Consider the following 18,878-nt stretch of genomic DNA (forward strand, 5'->3'; position numbering starts at 1 on the left):
ACATGAAGGAGGAGCGAGGCTCAGAAAGCATATGTTTTCAAATAAACCTGTTGGACTATAACCTGGTGTTGTGAGATTTCAAACTGAAGTGGAAAATTATAATTTTTGCTTTCTTTTCAAATTTATCCGTTAATTCTGTCTGTCAGTCTGCCAGTTGGTGTGAGAGTGTTGATTACAAACAAAAAAAGTTGTGTTTAAATCATGGATATTCATTAGATTACCTTGTTGTTTAGTTTTGTCCTGTAAAAAGTTACAGTACTAATTATAAATTGTTAATTTTTAAGTTACAAACTTAAGTGTCCAAGATCTGATCTTCACAAGTCTGTTTAGGAACAATTGGACATTTTGAGGGTCACTGAATATTTTAATTTCACTCTATTGCAAATCCAGTGATTATAAGGCTGATTTATTTTGGCTTGCTATCTGTGTTATCCTTGTGTATCCCTGTCCCCATTACTCCCAATCTCATGTGCTTTAATTTTCCCCTTTAACCTCTTATATAGGTCCTTATCAAAAGCCTTCCAAAAAATCCAAATACACCACATCTGCAGTCTGTCCTTTATCCATTCTACTAGCTGTATCCTGGAGGAATTCTCGTAGATTTGCGAAGCACAATTTTCCTTTTGTAAATCCATGCTGACTGTGTCTGATCAATTATTGTTTTCTAAATGTTCTGCTATAAAATCTTTGCTAATGGACCATAGTATGTTGCCCACTACTGACGTCAGGCTCACTGGTCTGTAATTCCCTGCTTTATTCTCTCCCTCCATTTTTGCAGTGGCTACATTTACCACTCTTCAATCTGTAGGAACTGCTCCAAAATCGATAGAATTTGAAAGCTGACCAGCATGCATCTAATGTTTCCAGGGCCACTTCCTTTTGTACTCTGGATATTCAATGTGCTGTTGTCACATGTATCAAGATACAGTGAAAAGTGTTGTTTTGCAGTCTATACCATACAAAGTGCACCTGGAAGGCAGACTGATTGCAGAATAGAGTATTACAACCGCAGAGGAGGTGGAGAGAGCGGGAGATCAGAATTGACATTTGAGTGGACCATCCAAAAGTCTGATAACAGCAGGGAAGAAGTTGTACTTGAATCTGTTTATATGCGTTTTCAAATTTCAATATCTACTGCCCAACAGAAGATGGTGCAAGAGAGTATAATGGGTGGTTGGGGTCTTTGATAGATGTATAAATGGTGTCAATGGATCATAGATCATTAGGCCGTGGTGATTTGTCAGCCTTTAACACCATTCATTTCCCCAGCATCATCATCTTACTAATAATGATATCCTTCAATTCTATCCTCTCGCTAGACTCTGATCCCCTAACATTTCTAGGAAGTTATTTATGCCTCCCTCCATGAAAACAGACTTGAAGTACAAGTTCAATTCTTCTATTTCTTTCTACTCTATTGTAATTTGACCAGCTGCTGCCTTTGGAGGACCTATGTTTGTCTCCACGAATCTGTTGGTTCTTCACACATTAATGGAAGCTTTCACATCATCCACAATTTTACTCTCTCATTTTATTTTCCGTGTAGAGTTATTCTCATATTCTGTGCTGTCGACCTCTCTGTTCTCATTTTGATGAAGTCTAAAATGCTCCCAATCCTTAGGCTTCATACTTTTCTTCTGGCAACTTTGTAAGTTGTGTATTGGAGATATAACGGCACCCTAACAAATTTAACCCTTATTGCACGCATTTCTGACGTCACGGTTCACGCCTTTCCCTACCCGCTGTTATTTGGGGAAAATCCCTTCAAACCAGTACTTTGGTGTTTCCTACCTGGACAGATATCTTTTGTTCAGAGACAACCTACCAAACCAGGGATGAACTAACATGCCTGCTGCCTGCCAGGGCCAGCGAGTGCGCATGCTCAGTGAACGGATCCGGTCCTGGCGCATGCGCGCTGTGTTGGACGCGGCCATGGAGAAACGGAGAGGCGGCCGGTCGATCCCCGGCGCGGCTAAGAGCCCGTAACGGACACGGAATCAGGAAAGCGCCGCTCAGCAATGGCGGGCACCGCCGCCGCTGCTGGCCAGGGCGCATCCACGATCTTCTGGCGGGCCTTGCTGGTGCTGTGGAGCTGCTGCTCGGATGGCGTGTGTCGAGGCGGCCCCGGGGTCAATGTCTACCTGAGCGTGGAGGAGACGCGGCGGCTGATCGGTGAGTGTGGGCCCACCGGGAGAATGGGGGTGGGGGGGTGCGTGGGGGAGAGAGGGAAGGGAAGGGACGGGAAGGGGTGGGGGAGTGGGAGTTGTGTTGGGGGGGGATGGGGGGAGGCAGTTGGGGGGGCGTGGCCTGTGGGAGGCGGGGAGATACGGGGCAGGGCCTGATGAGACGGCAGTGGGTACGAGAGGGGGAAACGGGTATGGGGAGAGGATCAAGCGTAGCACGGGGCCGTGGATGCTACTGCCTAAAGAACCTTAGTAAATACCTACTGAGAAGATAACAAGTTGTAGAGCTGGATGAACACAGCAGGCCGAGCAGCATCAGAGGAGCAGAAAAGCTGACGTTTCGGGCCTTGATCTTTCTTCAGAAAGGGGGGAGGGGAAGGGGATTCTGAAATAAATAGGGAGAGAGGGGGAGGCAGAAAGAAGATGGATGGAGGAGAAGATAGGTGGAGAGGAGACTGACAGGTCAAGGAGTCGGGGATGGAGCCAGTAAAGGTGAGTGTAGGTGGGGAGTTAGGGAGGAGATAGGTCAGTCCAGGAAGGATGGACAGGTTAAGGAGGCGGGATGAGGCTGGTAGGTAGGAGATGGGGGTGGGACTTGAGGTGGGAGGAGTGGATAGGTGGGAGGAAGGACAGGTTAGGGAGGCGGGGACAAGCTGGGCTGGTTTTGGGATGCGGTAGGGAGAGGGGAGATTTTGAAGCTTGTGAAGTCCACATTGATACCATTGGGCTGCAGGGTTCCCAAGCGGAATATGAGTAGCTGTACCTGCAACCTTCGGGTGGCATCGTTGTGGCACTGCAGGAGGCCCAGGATGGACATGTCATCTAAGGAGTGGGAGGGGGAGTTAAAATGGTTCGCGACTGGGAGGTGCAGTTGTTTAGTGCGAACCAAGTGTAGGTGTTCCGCAAAGCGGTCCCCAAGCCTCCGCTTGGTTTCCCCGATGTGGAGGAGGCCACAACGGGTACAGCGGATGCAGTATACCACATTAGCAGATGTGCAGGTGAATATCTGCTTGATGTGGAAAGTCTTCTCGGGGCCTGGGATGGAGGTGAGGGGGGAGGTGTAGGGGCAGGTTTAGCACTTCCTGCGGTTGCAGAGAAAAGTGCTGGGTGTGGTGGGTCTGGAGGGGAGTGTGGAGTGGACAAGGGAGTCATGGAGAGAGTGGTCCCTCCAGAAAGCAGATAAGGGTGGGGAGGGAAAAATGTCTTTGGTGGGGTCAGATTGCAGATGGCGGAAGTGTCGGAGGATGATGCGTTGGATCTGGAGGTTGGAGGAGGTATATGAGGACGAGGGGGATTCTGTTTTGGTTGTTATTGCGGGGGGGTGGGGGTGCTGTGAGGGATGAGTTGCAGGAAATGCGGGAGACACGGTCGAGAGTGTTCTCGACCACTGCGGGGGGGGGGGGGGGGGCGAAGCAAAGTTGCGGTCATTGAAAAATGAGGACATCTGAGATGCTTGGGCCCATGCGGGTACTCATGGCCACCCCCTTTGTCTGTAGGAAGTGGGAGGAATTGAAAGAGAAGTTGTTAAGGGTGAGGACGAGTTCAGCTAAGCGGATGAGGGTGTCAGTGGAGGGGGACTGGTCGGGGCTGAGGGACAGCAAGAAGCAGAGGGCCTTTAGGTGGGGCAGGAGCAGGTGGAGACAATGAGTCGACCAGGGCAGTCAGGTTTGTGGATTTTGGGAAGGAGATAGAAATGGGCAGTGCGGGGTTGGGGAATGATGAGGTTGGAGGCTGTGGATGGGAGGTCACCTGAAGTGATGAGGTTGTGGATGGTTTGGGAGATGGTGTTTTGGTGGTCGGGGGTGGGGTCATGATCAAGGGGGCGGTAGGAGGAGGTGTCAGAGAGCTGGTGTCTAGCCTCGGCGATCTAGAGGTCAGTGCGCCATACTACAACTGCGCCTCCCTTGTCCACGGGTTTTGTGGTGAGGTTGGGATTGGAGCAGAGGGCTGCGCGTTCTGTGGGGGAGAGGTTGAGGTGATTGATGTCACGACAGGAGTTGGAGATGAAGAGGTCGAGGGAGGGTAGGAGGCCTTGGGGTGGTGTCCAGGAGGAGGGGGTGTATTGGAGGCGGGAGAAGGGGTCAGTAGAGGAGGGTTAGGCTCATGATTAAAGAAGTAAGCGCGGAGGCAGAGGTGACGGAAAAACTGTTCAACGTCCCAATGTGAGCGGTATTTGTTGATGTTAGGGTGGAGGTGGTTAAAGATGACCCTTTACTGAGGACTGACCGTTTGTCCTCAGTAAAGGGAAGGTCTGGGGGGATGGTGAAGACCCAGCAGGGCTGGGTGCTATTGTCTGCTCTGGAGCTGATGGCTATGGAGGCGGTGGGTGGAGCGGCGTTGGCGTCGGCGGTGGGAGGAGTGGAGTCGGTTGGTAAGTCCTGGATGTTGGCTGCGGCGGAGGCTCCTGAGGAGGATGGCTATGGACTTGTTGAGTTTTTACAACATGGAAAAAGGCCCCTTGGCCCATTGTAGTTGCATCAACCCTCAAGCTATCTATCTGTTTTAATCCCATTTTCCATCACCAGGCCCATAGTTTTATATTCTGTGCTACTGTGTTTCACTTCAAAACTGCATGGACGCAAGAAGTCTGTACTGAAACCATTGAAGATGACACGATGGAGCACAGTTAATAATGAATCCAGGATCCTTATTATAACTAGGAGCTCAAGAGTGCAAGGACAAAGATTTGTTAAATGTGTACAATGTATTCATTTACCCTCAGCTGGAGAGTTTTTACAAGTTTTGAATACCACATTTCAAGAAGGATGTGAAGCCATTAAGATGTAGCTGAGCTGGTCAGATGGATTGAATGGTGTCAAATGGAACTTAATCCTGAAAAATGTGAGGTCGTCTATTTTGGAAGAAATAACAAAGCAAGGGAATACATATTGAATGGTAGGACCCTATGAAGTACAGAGGGACCTTGGTGTGCATGCCCATGGATTCTTGAAGGCATCTGGACAAGCAGATAAGGTAGTTAAGAAGGCATATGGAATACTTACCTTTATTAGTCAAGGTATTCAATACAAAAACAAGGATATGATGGAGCTGGGTATTATGAGTTAGGAATAATGTGTACAGTTCTGGTTGCAACATGGCAGGGAAATATGAATTTTCACTGGCAAGGGTGCAGAAGAGATTCATAAAATAAAAAAATACTGTTTTGTTGTGGTATAATCTGGATTGTTGGTTGTATTCAAGTGTATAATTGGGTGAGCCTGTAGTTTTTTTTTTATATTTCTTTTCCTGATTTACACATTTTTACACTGCGACTTTAAACACATGCCAAAGATTTGTTGCTCAGGTTGTGAAGATTTAATTTTTGAGGATTGAGAAATGTGTTTAAATACATGAGCAAAGATATAACTAGTGTTATGACAAGGATGTAGTAACTTGATAGGAAATTTACTAGTTGATAGGAAGCAGAGAATAATATTTAACAGATTTTTTGGATTGGGGAAAGGTAATGGAGTTTCCTCAGTGGTCGATTTTGGGACCCTTGTGTTTCCTAATATAGCTTATCATTGACCATTGTGCACGGGGACAATTTCAAAGTTTTGCAGATGATTCAAAATTTGGATGCATCATGAACTGAGGGAGGATAGTATAGAACCCCAAAACGAAGTGGATGGGTTGGTGGAATGGACAGACACAAGACAAATGAAATTCATTATAGAGAAGAGTGAGGTAATAGATTTTGGTTATACTGTACAAAATAAAGGATACAGCTTTAAAGGGGGTGCAGGAGCAGATGGACCTGAATGTATATATAAATCAATCATTAAAGGTGGCAGGACAGGTGGAGACAGCAGTTAATAGAGCATACAGTATCTTAGGCTTAATTAATAGGGGATAAGCGTATAAGAGACAGGAGCCTCAGCTGGAGTATTGTGTCTACTTCTGCATTTAAGGAAGGAATTGGAGAGGTGGAGAAAAGATTTACAGGAATGGTTCCAGAGGTGAGGACCTTATTATGAAGGCAAATTGAAGAAAATACTACTGTTTCTCTTGGAGAAGAGAGAAGGCTGAGAGGAGATTTGATCGAAGTATTCAAAATCGTAAGTGACCTGAACAAAGTAAATAGGGAGAGTTGGTAGAAGTAAAATGAGAAAAAAACTTTTACACACAAGTGGTTAAAGTCTGGAATAAACTTGCTATGCGTGACGGAAGCGGGTCCAGTTGAGGCATTTAAAACGGAATTATTTGAAAAGGGAAGAATCCAAAGTGTTCTGGTGGGGGGAAAGTCAGGAGAATGTTTCTAAGTAAATTTCTCATTTGGAGACCCTGTGCAAACATAATAGGCAGAACAGTCTCCTTTTGTGCTGTGACAGTTGTATGTAGGTTGGATTTATGCTTCAAGTTGTTAATGGAATATTTTAAAGTAGAGTTTGAAATGATCACAGTGTGAAGAATCAAATAACAATGAGCTATAATATTAAATTGCTGCTTGCTTTCTACTTAAAAGATGATGCCACTTCTGGCACTGTATATGGAGGTCCTATGTTTGTACAAATGTATCAAATAGAACATAAATGCATGAAAATAGGAAATGCTGCCCATGAACAATGGAAAAGATGAAGAAACATATTTTAAAAACCCAGGTTGTTGGGAAGAGCTCTTACCAGGAGATTCCCCTCAATCCCCCAAAATGTAATCATGGTCTCCAATATTTTTTTGCAATACTTATTTTGACCAGAAACCGGTTTAGGAATTCAATGAATGTGTCCACCATATGAGCAAGCAGCCTCTTCCAGTGATCCAGTATTCAGTGGGGAAACAACTGCCTTCAGATATCAAACACAACACCGATCTCCCTAATTTCTGGTAGTGTTTTATGCCAAGTTCTTGAGCTGGTATTATTACAGAAGCGATTGCATGACCTGGGCTGTCTTCTAAGCATGTACAATTCTTGTGAGAAATTATTTTCGATTGACCCAAGCTCAAACTTGACTCTGAAGACAAGAAGTAGGATAAATCTTGTTACTCTTGTAACTGTTTCTAAACAGTTACTCTCGCTTAACTAATTGAAGCAGTTCAATTTGGTAATGAGTATCAATAAATTTGTTTCAAAATAACAAATTTGAATCCTGGAATTGAGTTGAAAGATTTGGGCCTCTGTGGAGTGCATGAAGAAGAATAACATTTGTTTCTAACAACCCTAATGTTCAGATTTCATTTGTGTATGCTTATTACCAATTTTTGAGTTTCAGCTGCCTACATCACATTAAAGTCTTGTGGCAGACTTTAAATAACTTGCTTGACGTGGGCTAAAGATTTGCAGTGACATCTGTAGTGCATGTAAACAGTTTAATATGCTACAGCTGCAGCCTCTTTTAAACCATTTATGACATGATGTGGACGTGCTGGTGTTGGACTGGGGTGGACGAGGTTAGAAATTACACGACACCAGGTTATAGTCCAACAGGTTAATTTTGAAACACAAGCTTTCGTCAGCAGGTTTATTTCAAAACACTAGCTTTCGGAGCCTCACTCCCCCTTCAGGTGTTAGTGAGAGAGGTAGTATTTGATACAGAATTTATAAGTAAAAGATCAAAGGGTCACACCACTGATGAGGATGTATTATTTGGTGACTTGATAGAGGTGTACAAAATGATCAGAGGTATAGATAGAGTGGACAGCCAGGGACCTTTTCCTATGGTGGAGGTAGCTATTACAAGGGGGCAGAGTTTTAAAGTGAGTGGAGGTAGATATAGGGGAGATGTCAGAGGTAGGTTCTTTACTCAGAGAGTGGTCGGGGCATGGAATGCATTGCCGGAGAGGGTAGTGGAGTTGGCCTAATTAGGAGCATTTAAGCGGCTATTAGATAGGCATGTGGATAATAGTATAAGGTAGGGGTGGAGGTTAGATAGACCTTAGGATTAGGGTAAAAGTTCGGCACAGCATCGTGGGCCGAAGGGCCTGTACTGTGTTGTACTGTTCTATGTTCTCTGTTCTATGTTCTAAACAAACTAAGATGCTGTTAAATCTTTAATTAGTTAGAAGGTTTTAATTGAAAATCCCTGAATTCCTTTCAAGTTACTGTCCTGAGAGAGCGAAAGGTTTTATCACTGTAAAGAAGAGGTGACATTTTAGGTCAGACAGTGCATGTTATGTATAAGGCCTTGTTTAGAATCTGTTTGTGTTTTGGTTTGGAATCAGACTGGTTTTATTTTTAAAGTAGGAATTTTACTCTGGCATTCGATGCTGGCAAAAATGATGCAAGTGATAGTGGGAAATATCTATAAGTTTATTTCAGTCCATTTATAATACAATCCTTGAGTAAATCATACAAACACTAAATATTGACAACATGGCTTTTTTAATGTCAGCCATCTTACAAGTTTGCAAGTGTTAAGAGGAAAGTTTTATTAATTTGGTTCTTGAATTACCTTCTTTAAAGTTAGTTCAATGTTTGTTTAATCTCAAAATCTTGTATCTTTTTGATGTTGAGCTTGTTTTCCTAGTTTCAAATGTCAAAAAAGTAGGCACTCATCTGGTTACTGTAATCATCTTTAGTAGAAAGTTAGAGTGTGGCATTAGCTAACATCTGTGAAGGAATTTTTATTTGGGCCAACTTGTCTTGTTGGTATTTATTTTCACTTCGGGAGTCTTCATTTTCTCTCTCAAAAGCCTGTCAGACCTTTCGTTTACTTATAGGCATTAATTGTTCTGTTAAAATCAATAGCTTTCTAAGTGGATGAGAATATAAGAAATAGAACTGGGGAAGGCGGTTTTGCTCACTATCCAAAAGATCATTGCTGAATTGATTGTAGTTTTAATTCCACTGTCCTGCCTGCTTTTCATTAATTTTAACTCCTTTTAGGTCAAAAATTAGGTTTGATAATATTCAATGACTAATCCTCTTCCTCTTCAGAGAAATGAATTTCCCAGAACGAATGACCCTCTGACAGAATAAATTCCATCTCACCTCCGTCTTAAATATGGGGCAATTATTTTAGAACTGTGCCCCCTTTTTTTCTAGATTTCCTCTACAAAGAAAGCATCTTCTCGACATTTATCCTGTTGCATCACCACTGTGTACACTAATAAGGTTATTTCTGTGAACTCCAATGAGGACTGGTGGAACCTGTACAACCTGTACTTGTATGGCAACCCCTTCATCCCAGGAATCAACCTAGTGATCTCTCTCCAAACTGCTTACAATGAAAATGTGTTGGGACACAAAGTAATTTTTCTTTCCTGAAGGCTCCTTTTGAGATTTTTTTCAGGACTTTTGTTTGGTTTTCAATTGCTTGTTTTCATTCTTCATAACTAGACAGTGTTGCCATGTATTAATATCAACTTCTGTATTTGTGTTGAAGATTTGAGTACTTGGATTAGCACTGCAGAATAATTAGAAGAATTCATCAATATCTTTAAAAATTGACTGTACTGAAGCACTATGTCAACTGAGTTAATGCAGAGTGTTGTGTGCAGCTGAGGCTGATGTCCTTTGTTGAGTTTTGTGAAATGTTTCCAGCTTTAAATTGTTGCTGTGTGCTCCTTCATCGCATGAGGCCAATATGGCAGCACTGATCTCCGTTGTTTCCTGTGAAAGACCCATGATGGACCTTAGCTTCCCATGTCAGTTCAAATATTACAGTCAGAATTTTCCTGATTTGTAATGGATGTGCCCTTTGATTCAACACCACACCATTAGTTTCCTACCTCACACAAAGAGCTGCTCATGGGGGAATACCTTTTACTACATTTGAGAGTCAAGGTGCTTTCTGCACACAGGGCCTGCCTCTGTCTACAGTTGGGTCAGACTCCAACCTGCACCCGCAGCTAGGAAATAATAAGTTAAGTCACAGTAGTTGATCTTGGAGGAAGGCCATTTTTGACAGTATTAGGCAGGAACTTTCAAAAGTTGATTAGGGGTAGATGTTTGCAGGTAAAGGGATGGCTGAAAAATGAGATTACGAGAGTATAGATGTGGTATGTTCCTGTTAGGGTGAAGGGCAAGGCTGATAGGTGTAGGGAATGCTGGATGACTAGAGAAAGTGAGGTTTTGGTCAAGAAAAAGAAGGAAGAATTTGTCAGGAATGGACAGTAGAGATCAACTGAATCCTGAGAAAAGCATAAAGGCAGTGGGAGTATACTTAAGAGGGAAATCAGGAGGGCGAAAAGGGACATAGCTTTGGCAAATAGGGATAAGGAGAATCCAAAGGGATTTTACAAATGCATTAAGGACAAAAGGATAACTAGGGACAGAATAGGGCCCCTTAAAGATCGGCAAGGCCACCTATGTGTGAAACCACAGGAGATGGGGGAGATACTAAATGAGTATTTTGCATCAATGTTTACTGTGGAAAAGGATATGGAAAATATTAGAACGTGGGAAAATAAATAGCATCATCATAAAATGTCCATTGTTATACAGGAGGAACTGCTGGACAGCTTAAAACACATCAATCCCCGGGATCTGATCAGGTGTAACCTAGAACTCTATGGGAAGCAAAGGAAGAGATTGCTGAGCCACTTGCTGAGGTATTTGTATCATCGATAGCCACATGTGAGATGCTAGCCAACTGGAGGTTGACTAACGTGTTGCCACTATTTAAGAAAGGTGGTAAGGAAAAGCCAGGGAACTATAGACTGGTGAGCTTGATATCCGTGGTGGGTACGTTGTTGGAGGAATCCTGACGGACAAAATTTGCATATATTTGGAAAGGGAAAGGCAAGGGAGTTGGGGATTGTGCATTGGGAATTATGTCTCACTAACTTGATTGAGGTTTTTGAAGAAGTAACAAAGAGGATTGATAAGGGCAGAATGCTGGATGTGATCTATATAGACTTCAGTAAGGGGTTCGGCAAGGCTCCACACGGTAGACTGGTTAGCAAAGTTAGATCCCATGGAGAGAACTAGCTATATCGATACAAAACTGGCTCGAAGGTGGAAGGCAGAGGGTGGTGGTGGAGGGTTGCTTGTCAGGCTAGAGGCCTGTGACCAGCAGTGTGCCACAAGGATTGGTGCTGGGTGCACTGCTTTTCGTCACTTACATAAATGATCTGGATGTGAGCATAGATATGGTTAGTAAGTTTGCAGATGACACCAAAATTGGAGATGTAGAGGTCAGCGAAGGTTACTTCTTAGTACAGCGGGATCTTGATCAGATGGGCCAATGGGTGGCAGATTAAGTTTAATTAAGATAAATGTGAAGTGCTGCATTTTGGAAAGGCAAGTCAGGGCAGGACTTGTACCCTTAATGGTAAGGTCCTGGGGAGTGTTGCTGAGCAAAGACCTTGGAGTGCAGATTCATAGTTCCTTGAAAGTGGACTCGCAGGTAGTTAGGATAGTGAAGGAGCTTGTATGCTTGCCTTCATTGGTCATTGCATTGAATATAGGAGTTGGGAGATCCTGTTGCGGCTCTACAGGACATTGGTTAGGCCACTTTTGGAATACAGCATTCAATTCTGGTCTCTCTGTTCTAGGAAGGATGTTGTGAAACTTAAAAGTGTTCAGATAAGACATAGAAGGATGTTGCCAGGGTTGGAGGATTGAGCTATAGGAAGAAGCTGAATAGGCTGGGCTATTTTCTCTGGAGCATCAGAGGCTGAGGGGTGACGTTATAGAGGTTTATAAAATCATAAGGGGCATGGATAGGTAAATAGACCAGGCCTTTTCCCCAGGGTGGGGGGAGTCCAAAACTAGAGGGCATAAGTTTAAGCTGAGCAGGAAAAGAATTAAAAGGGGATACCAAGAACTGCAGATGCTGGAATCAGAGTCAAGAGCGTGGAACACAGCAGGTCATGCAGCAGCAGGAGTAGGAAAGTCGACATTTTGAGTCTGGAGCCTTCTTCAGAACTGGGGAGGGCGAAGGAAGCTGGGAAGTAAATAGAGGGAGGAGGGGTGGGGCTGGGGGAAGGTAGGTGGGATGGTGATAGGTGGGACAGAAATCTACTGACATCTTTCCTGGGAGAGAGATCGTCCTTCCACCAACCCCACCCCTCCTCCTCCTATGTATTTCCCACCTCCTTTTCGCCTCCCTAGTTCTGAAGAAGGGTCTTGACACGAAGAATTAAAAAGGACCTAATTGGCAACTTTTTGATGTAAGAGTGTGGCGTGTACAGAATGAGCTGCCAGAGGAAGTGCTGGAGGCTGGTATAATTATGAGATTTAAAAGGCATCTGAATGGGAATGTGAAGAGGAAGGATGTAGAGGGATCTGTGCCAAATGCTGGCAAATGGGACTAGGTTTATTTAGGATATTTAGTCGCCATGGACGAGTTGGACCGAAGGTTCTGTTTCTGTGCTGTGCATTCTTATGACTCTGACTGCCGATGTTGGAAATCAGAAACTGAAACAGAACTTGTTGGCCAAGCTCAACAGGTCTTGCAGCATTGTGGAGCGAAATCAATCTCAAAGGGAGGGTCACTGGACCCAAAACATTAGCTTTGACTTATCTCCACAGATGCTGCTGGATCTGCTGAGCTTTCCCAGCAATTTCTATCTTTGGTTCTTAGGAAACTACCCAAAGGGTTTAAAGAGAACTTGCCAGATTCCTGCACTCTGTTGGGAAGTTGTAGGAGAGAAGAGCATATATCAAGCTTTGAAGTGTTGTGAAATCTTTCTATAAAGTTGCAACGTTCCTTAATTATTTAAAAGAACAAAATTATGTAAGACTAAAAGTTTTTGTTTATCTCAAACTGAAGTAACAGGAATACAGTTAGTGGAAAAGAAGTAAAGTGAATAATTTCGCAAAAAGAAGCTGTGCCAGTGATAGGTTTTTTCCAGTGCTGAACTAAGTCAGTGGCTTAATAATTAAGGAAAAGTTATTTACAGTTCCAACAGATAATTTGAAATTTTAATCACTTCAAACCTATCAAGGTATCATAACAAACAGAAAAATCTCTCTCTCTCTCTGTTTTGTAAATAAGCTGGGCTTGGTTTTGCTAAAAGTGCTCTATTGCATATTCTTGCAATGGCAACAATGCTTGTAAGATGTCCAATGCTTGGATTAATTCTTCTGTGTACTTAAAATCCTCAAATTTGAGTTATAGAGGAACAGTGTTTTCTTTCCCTTCATTTATCATTTCTGCTAATAAACTCGTTTTATTGTTAAAACAAAGACTGTACCATTATGTGGTTATGTTTTAGTGAAATATCACCCCACTTTTTTAAAATAATCTATTCCAGCCTGGTTCCTGCTGGGAATCTGACTTGTCCAGTTCAGTTCTGAAGAAAGGTCACCAGACCCGAAACGTTAACTGTGTTTTTTCCTTCACAGATGCAGCCAGACCTACTGAGCATTTCCAGCAACCTTGTTTTCGTGTCTGGTACTAAAGCCTGTTAAGGGCAGTGCAGACCACCAAAGTTAAGGGAGAAGGCCTAAGTTTAAGTTTTATTCTGTGGATAGCTAATTGCCCTTGTGAAAATAGGCCTAATTGGCATTTTCTGTTTGCATTTTATCTGCAATGAAAGCTTTTAATATCGGTAACTCCTGATTTTCTTCCACTCTTTCCTCCAATAGTGAAGCTATTGTTGGTTCGTGAATTATGCATGATGAATTGCAGCTACTTTGGTATTGTAATATTTTAGCTGAAATAAACCAGTTAGTTGAAAATAAACATTTCTTAAATTGAAGTTTGATTTGTGGTTTACTAAGTGGGATGAAAGGTTAATAATTTGTGGTGAAAGCTCATGAAGGTGAGGAATGCAACAATCTTTGCAACTAAGGAAACGATGTATAAAGATATATGGTTTCAAGCATGATAAATGAATGAATATAACTTTGGGCCTGGATTTTGTTTTATTCCTCCTTCTGAAAGCTTTGACTCCACTGGAATAGTTTCTCAGAAACGTATGTTGCACAAATGAGCATTTTGTTTGAGCCTGAGCAGTGGAAAGTGAAAGGAAGTTTAGAGCTAACAAAGCTGGCCTGAAACTTGCAGTTCACAGAATTTGAAACAAATTAATAGTGAAGAAAATAAGTGAGGTGGCAGTGATCAAAGGAAAAACCATGGAGAGTGACTGAAGGAAATGAAGGACCTGGAAACTGAGAGGACTTAGTAAGAACAGACAGATTTAAAGAGAAAAATGGGAGATGGGTGAGAGAGGAATGCTGGCCTCTGCCATTGCAGGTCACGTGTACGTTTCCTTTCTGCATGTTCCCCCCTGCTTCTGCTCTCAACTTTTTTTTTCCCTTGTTCCTCCCACACCCAAATTGATCAGCTGCTTAGGGAGCCCCTGCTTATTATTTTACCGGGTCCACTCAATAAATCCCTTCTTGTAATTCAAAACCAGGAACACACCCCCAGACTTCCCACAAACTTGCTTTATTATCATTGCCACAACCTGTCCATCCTTTCATTGCTGCTATAGTTAACAGTTTCTCCTAATATATTTTTAATCCCACATGCAGTATGCTGCACATATTGTGAAATTTGTGACTGTCCATTCTAGTGCTCCTACATCATACAATCCATTTTTGCTTCTACTCAACTCTTGCATCTGCCTTTTGCTATCCTTATCAAATTAAACTGGTGACCACTTCGCGGAGTACCTACATCCATTCGATAAAAATGACCCAACCTTCAGTTGCCTGCCACTTCATACCACTGCGTTCTCATGCCAACATTTCTGTTTCAGGCCTGCAGGCTGAGCGCAAGGTGGCAGAACAATACTTCATCTTCTGCTTGGGAAGCTCACGTCCTTTAGGATTCAGTATCGAGTTTAACAATTTTAGAGCATGACCACTTCCTTCCATGTCTATTAACCACTACCCCTTCCCAGGTCCTGAAATGAAATGTGTTGATTTCAGTACAGCCAACCCACGTTCAGCTGCTCGTAACCACCAATTTCACCTATATGATTTCCTTTCTTCCATCACTCACTGTCAACAGTCTCTTTGTCTGCCAATCTTTTATTTTTTCCTTTCTCTGGGCTCCCTCTCCACTTACCTGCTCACTCCTTTCCCCTCTGCCCATTGTCATCAGCATAAATACCACCTTTTCTTAGTTGCTGTCAGTTCCGAAGAAAGGTCGCTGGACTGCTAATGCTGTTTTTCTACAGATGCTGCCACTGCTGAATTTATCCAGCAACTCCTGTTTAGATTATTGCTAAGTGCATGCTGCTTGATAGTACTTCCATTCACTTTACTGACGATTGAGAGTAGAGTGATGGGGCGGTAATTGCTGAGTTGGATTTGTCTCGGTTTTTGTCCAAAGGATATATTTGAGACCATGTCCTCAGCAGCATTCCCAGAATGTTGTCAGGGCCTACACCCTTTGTAGCATCAAGTTCCTCTGGTCATTTCTTGATGTCACATGGAATGAATTGCTTGACTGAAGACAGGCATCTATGACGCTGGGGATCTCTGAAGGAGGCTGAGATGGATCATACATTCTGCACTTTGTTGTAGATTCGTGCAGTAGGGTATTTGCAACATCGTTAATATATGTAAGCTTTGGGAATATAGTTTGGACTCACTCCGAATGCAGCATAATAACATTGATAAAGTAACATCTAGAAGTTTTGGCTTCCATGTGCAAAGAAAAACATGTTTGCTTTGGACACAGGCATTAGATTGGTTTTTGGAATGACCTGGTTGAGACATAATTGAGTCTATAATGTCTGTAGGATAGAAGACTGAGAGGCAAAACATACAAGATTTGAAAGGGTTTGACAGGATAGACGGAGCTTGTTACTTCTGTCTGGGGAATATAGAACACAATGGAACAGTGTCAGGATAAACATAATTAAGAACCAGGAACGCTAGTAGGCAATTTCACCCCTTGAGCCTGCTCCACCGTTTAATATGATAAGGGCTGATCTCATCTCTGCCTTGGATAGTGAGTTCCATAGATTCATGACCCTTTGAGAGAAGTACATTCTCCTCATCTCTATTTTAAATTTGTCACCCCTTATCCTAAAACCATGATCTCTCATTCCAGCTTGACCCACAATGGGAAACATCTGTTTTTGTTTACTTTGTCAATCTCCTGTAGCATCTTATGCACCTCAATTAAATCTCCTCTCATTCTTCTAAACTTTCACAAGCATAGGCCCAAACTGCTCAATCTCATCATAAAAGATGTTTCATCTCAGGAATTAATCTAGCGACCCTTCTTTTGAATTGTCTCCAGTGCAGATACATCCTCCTTTAAGTAAGGGGACCAAAACTGTGCATAGAACTCCATAAGCAATCTCACCAATGCCAAATATGGTTGCAACAACACTGCCCTACTTTTATACTCCATTCTTTTAGCAATAAATGCCAAAATTCCATTTGCCGTATTATCTGCAGTACCTGCACATCAGCTTTCTGCAATACATGCGTGATGACACCTAGATGCCTTGGCACAGAAGCATTTTGGAATTTCTCTCTATTTAGATAATATTTTTATTTGCTTTGTTCCAACCAAAATGAATAACCTCTCACTAATCCACAACAAATTCCATCTGCCAAATTTTGGCCCTGTCACCTAACAATAGGCAGAGTGGTTAAAAAGATGGTTAGCATGCTTGCCTTCATTGCTCAGACCATTGAGTATAGGAGTTGAAATGTCATGTTGCAGTCCTACAGGACATTGAGCCCACTTTTGGAGTACTGTGTACAGTTCTGGTTGCCCTGCTATAGGAAGGATACAATTAAATTGGCGAGAATGTAGAAAAGATTTGCAAGGATGTTACCAGATCTGGAGGGTTTGAGTTATAAGGAGAGGCTGGCTAGGCTGGGGCTTTTTTCACTGGTGTATAGAAGGTTGAGAGGTGACCATATAGAAGTTTATAAAATCACAAGGGGCATAGGTAAGGTGAATAGCAAAGGTCTTTTCCATAGCGGTTCAAAAGCAGAGGTCATATTTTTAAGGTGAGAGGAGAAAGATTTAAAAGGGACCGTTGGGAAAGCTTTTTCACGCAAAGGGTGGTTCGTATGCGGATTGAACTGCCAGAGGGAGTGGTAGATGCAGGTACAGTTATGTTATTTAAAGGACATTTGGACAGATACATGAATAGGAAAAGGTTTGGAAGGATATGGGCCAAACATAGGCAAATGGGACAAGTTTAGTTTCGAAAACTTGGTTGGTGTGGACGAGTTGGACTGAAGGGTCTGTTTCAGTGCTGTCTGAATTAACGACTCTATTACTTCTCTATACCCATTTGTAAATTTAGTATTTCTTCATTGTAATTTACTTTCCCATCTATTTAAGTGTCATCTGCACATTTGACTGTAGTACGTTCTGGCCATGCATCCAAGTCATTAATATCGATCGTAAGTAGTTGGGGCCAGAGGACCGAACCCTGTAGCACCCCACTAATTACAACTTATGAACCAGAAAAAAATCCCATTCATCCTGACTGTGCTTTCTGTTGGTTAGCCAATCCTGAATCTAAGCTTGTATATTACCCCAAACGCCATGTGCACTTACCTTGTGTATTAGGAGCAAGAGAGTAACTAGGGAAAGGGTTGGCCCACTCAAGGACAAAGGAGGGAAGTTACGTGAGGAGTCAGAGAAAATGAGTGAGATTCTTAATGAGTACTTTGCATCGGTATTCACTGAGGAGAGGGACGTGACGAATGTTCAGGTTAGGGATTGATGTTTGAGTACTCTAGGTCAAGTCGACATAAGGAGGGGGGAGGTGGAAGTGTTGGGTATTCTAAAAGGCGTTAGGGTGGACAAGTCCCCAGGTCCGGATGGGGTTTATCCCAGGTTACTGAGGGAAGTGAGAGAGGAAGTAGCTAGGGCCTTAACAGATATCTTTGCAGCATTCTTGAGCACGGGTGAGGCCCCGGAGGACTGGAGAATTGCAAATGTTGTCCCCTTGTTTAAGAAGGGTAGCAAGGATAATCCAGGTAATTATAGACCGGTGAGCCTGATGTCAGTGGTGGGGAAGCTGCTGGAGAAGATACTGAGGGATAGGATCTATTTACATTTGGAAAAAAATGGGCTTATTAGTGATAGGCAGTATGGTTTTGTACAGGGAAGGTCATGTCTTACCAACTTGATAGAATTCTTTGAGGAAGTGACAACGTTGATAGATGAAGGAAAGGCTGTGCATGTCATATACATGGACTTCAGTAAGATGTTTGATAAGGTTCCCCATGGTAGACTGATGGAGAAAGTGAAGTGGCATGGGGTCCAGGGTGCACTAGCTAGATGGATAGAGAACTGGCTGGACAACAGGAGACAGAGAGTTGTAGTGGAAGGGAGTTTCTCAAAATGGAGATCTGTGACCAGTGGTGTTCCACTGGGATCCGTGTTGGGACCACTGTTGTTTGTGATATACATAAATGATCTGGACGAAGGTATAGATGGTCTGATTAGCAAGTTTGCAGATGACACTAAGATTGGTGGAGTAGCAGATAGTGAAGGGGACTGTCGGAGAATGCAGCAGAATATCGATAGATTGGAGAAATGGGTGGAGAAATGGCAGATGGAGTTCAATCCAGGCAAATGCGAGGTGATGCATTTTGGAAGATCCAATTCAAGAGCGAACTATACAGTAAATGGAAAGCCCTGGGGAAAATTGAGAGATCTGGGTGTTCAGGTGCATTGTACCTTGAAGGTGGCAACGCAGGTTGATAGAGTGGTCAAGAAGGCATACGGCATGCTTTCATTCATCGGACAGGGTATTGAGTACACGAGTTGGCGTGTCATGTTACAGTTGTATAGGACTTTGGGTTCGACCACATTTGGAATACTGTGTACAGTTCTGGTCGCCACATTACCAAAAGGATCTGGATGCTTTGGA

General features: G+C 43.0%; 1 protein-coding gene across 8 annotated transcripts in view; it reads left to right on the forward strand.

Annotated features, from left to right (window-relative positions):
• The first annotated feature begins 1,902 nt into the window (after nt 1-1,902).
• The window catches only part of ryk (receptor like tyrosine kinase), a 259,214-nt gene continuing 242,238 nt past the window's right edge, over nt 1,903-18,878 (forward strand). For 6 of the 8 annotated variants that reach the window (XM_048604442.1, XM_048604445.1, XM_048604443.1 and 3 more), the window contains exon 1: nt 1,909-2,172. In XM_048604442.1, the coding sequence (XP_048460399.1) occupies nt 2,019-2,172 (154 nt within the window). In that variant the 5' untranslated portion in view covers nt 1,909-2,018. Of the gene's footprint in view, nt 2,173-18,878 lie in introns of all 8 variants that reach the window. The other 2 variants (XM_048604449.1, XM_048604450.1) reach the window with 1 other exon arrangement.

This window comes from Rhincodon typus, chromosome 13, assembly GCF_021869965.1.
Source record: "Rhincodon typus isolate 14 chromosome 13, sRhiTyp1.1, whole genome shotgun sequence".
Taxonomy (NCBI): domain Eukaryota; kingdom Metazoa; phylum Chordata; class Chondrichthyes; order Orectolobiformes; family Rhincodontidae; genus Rhincodon; species Rhincodon typus.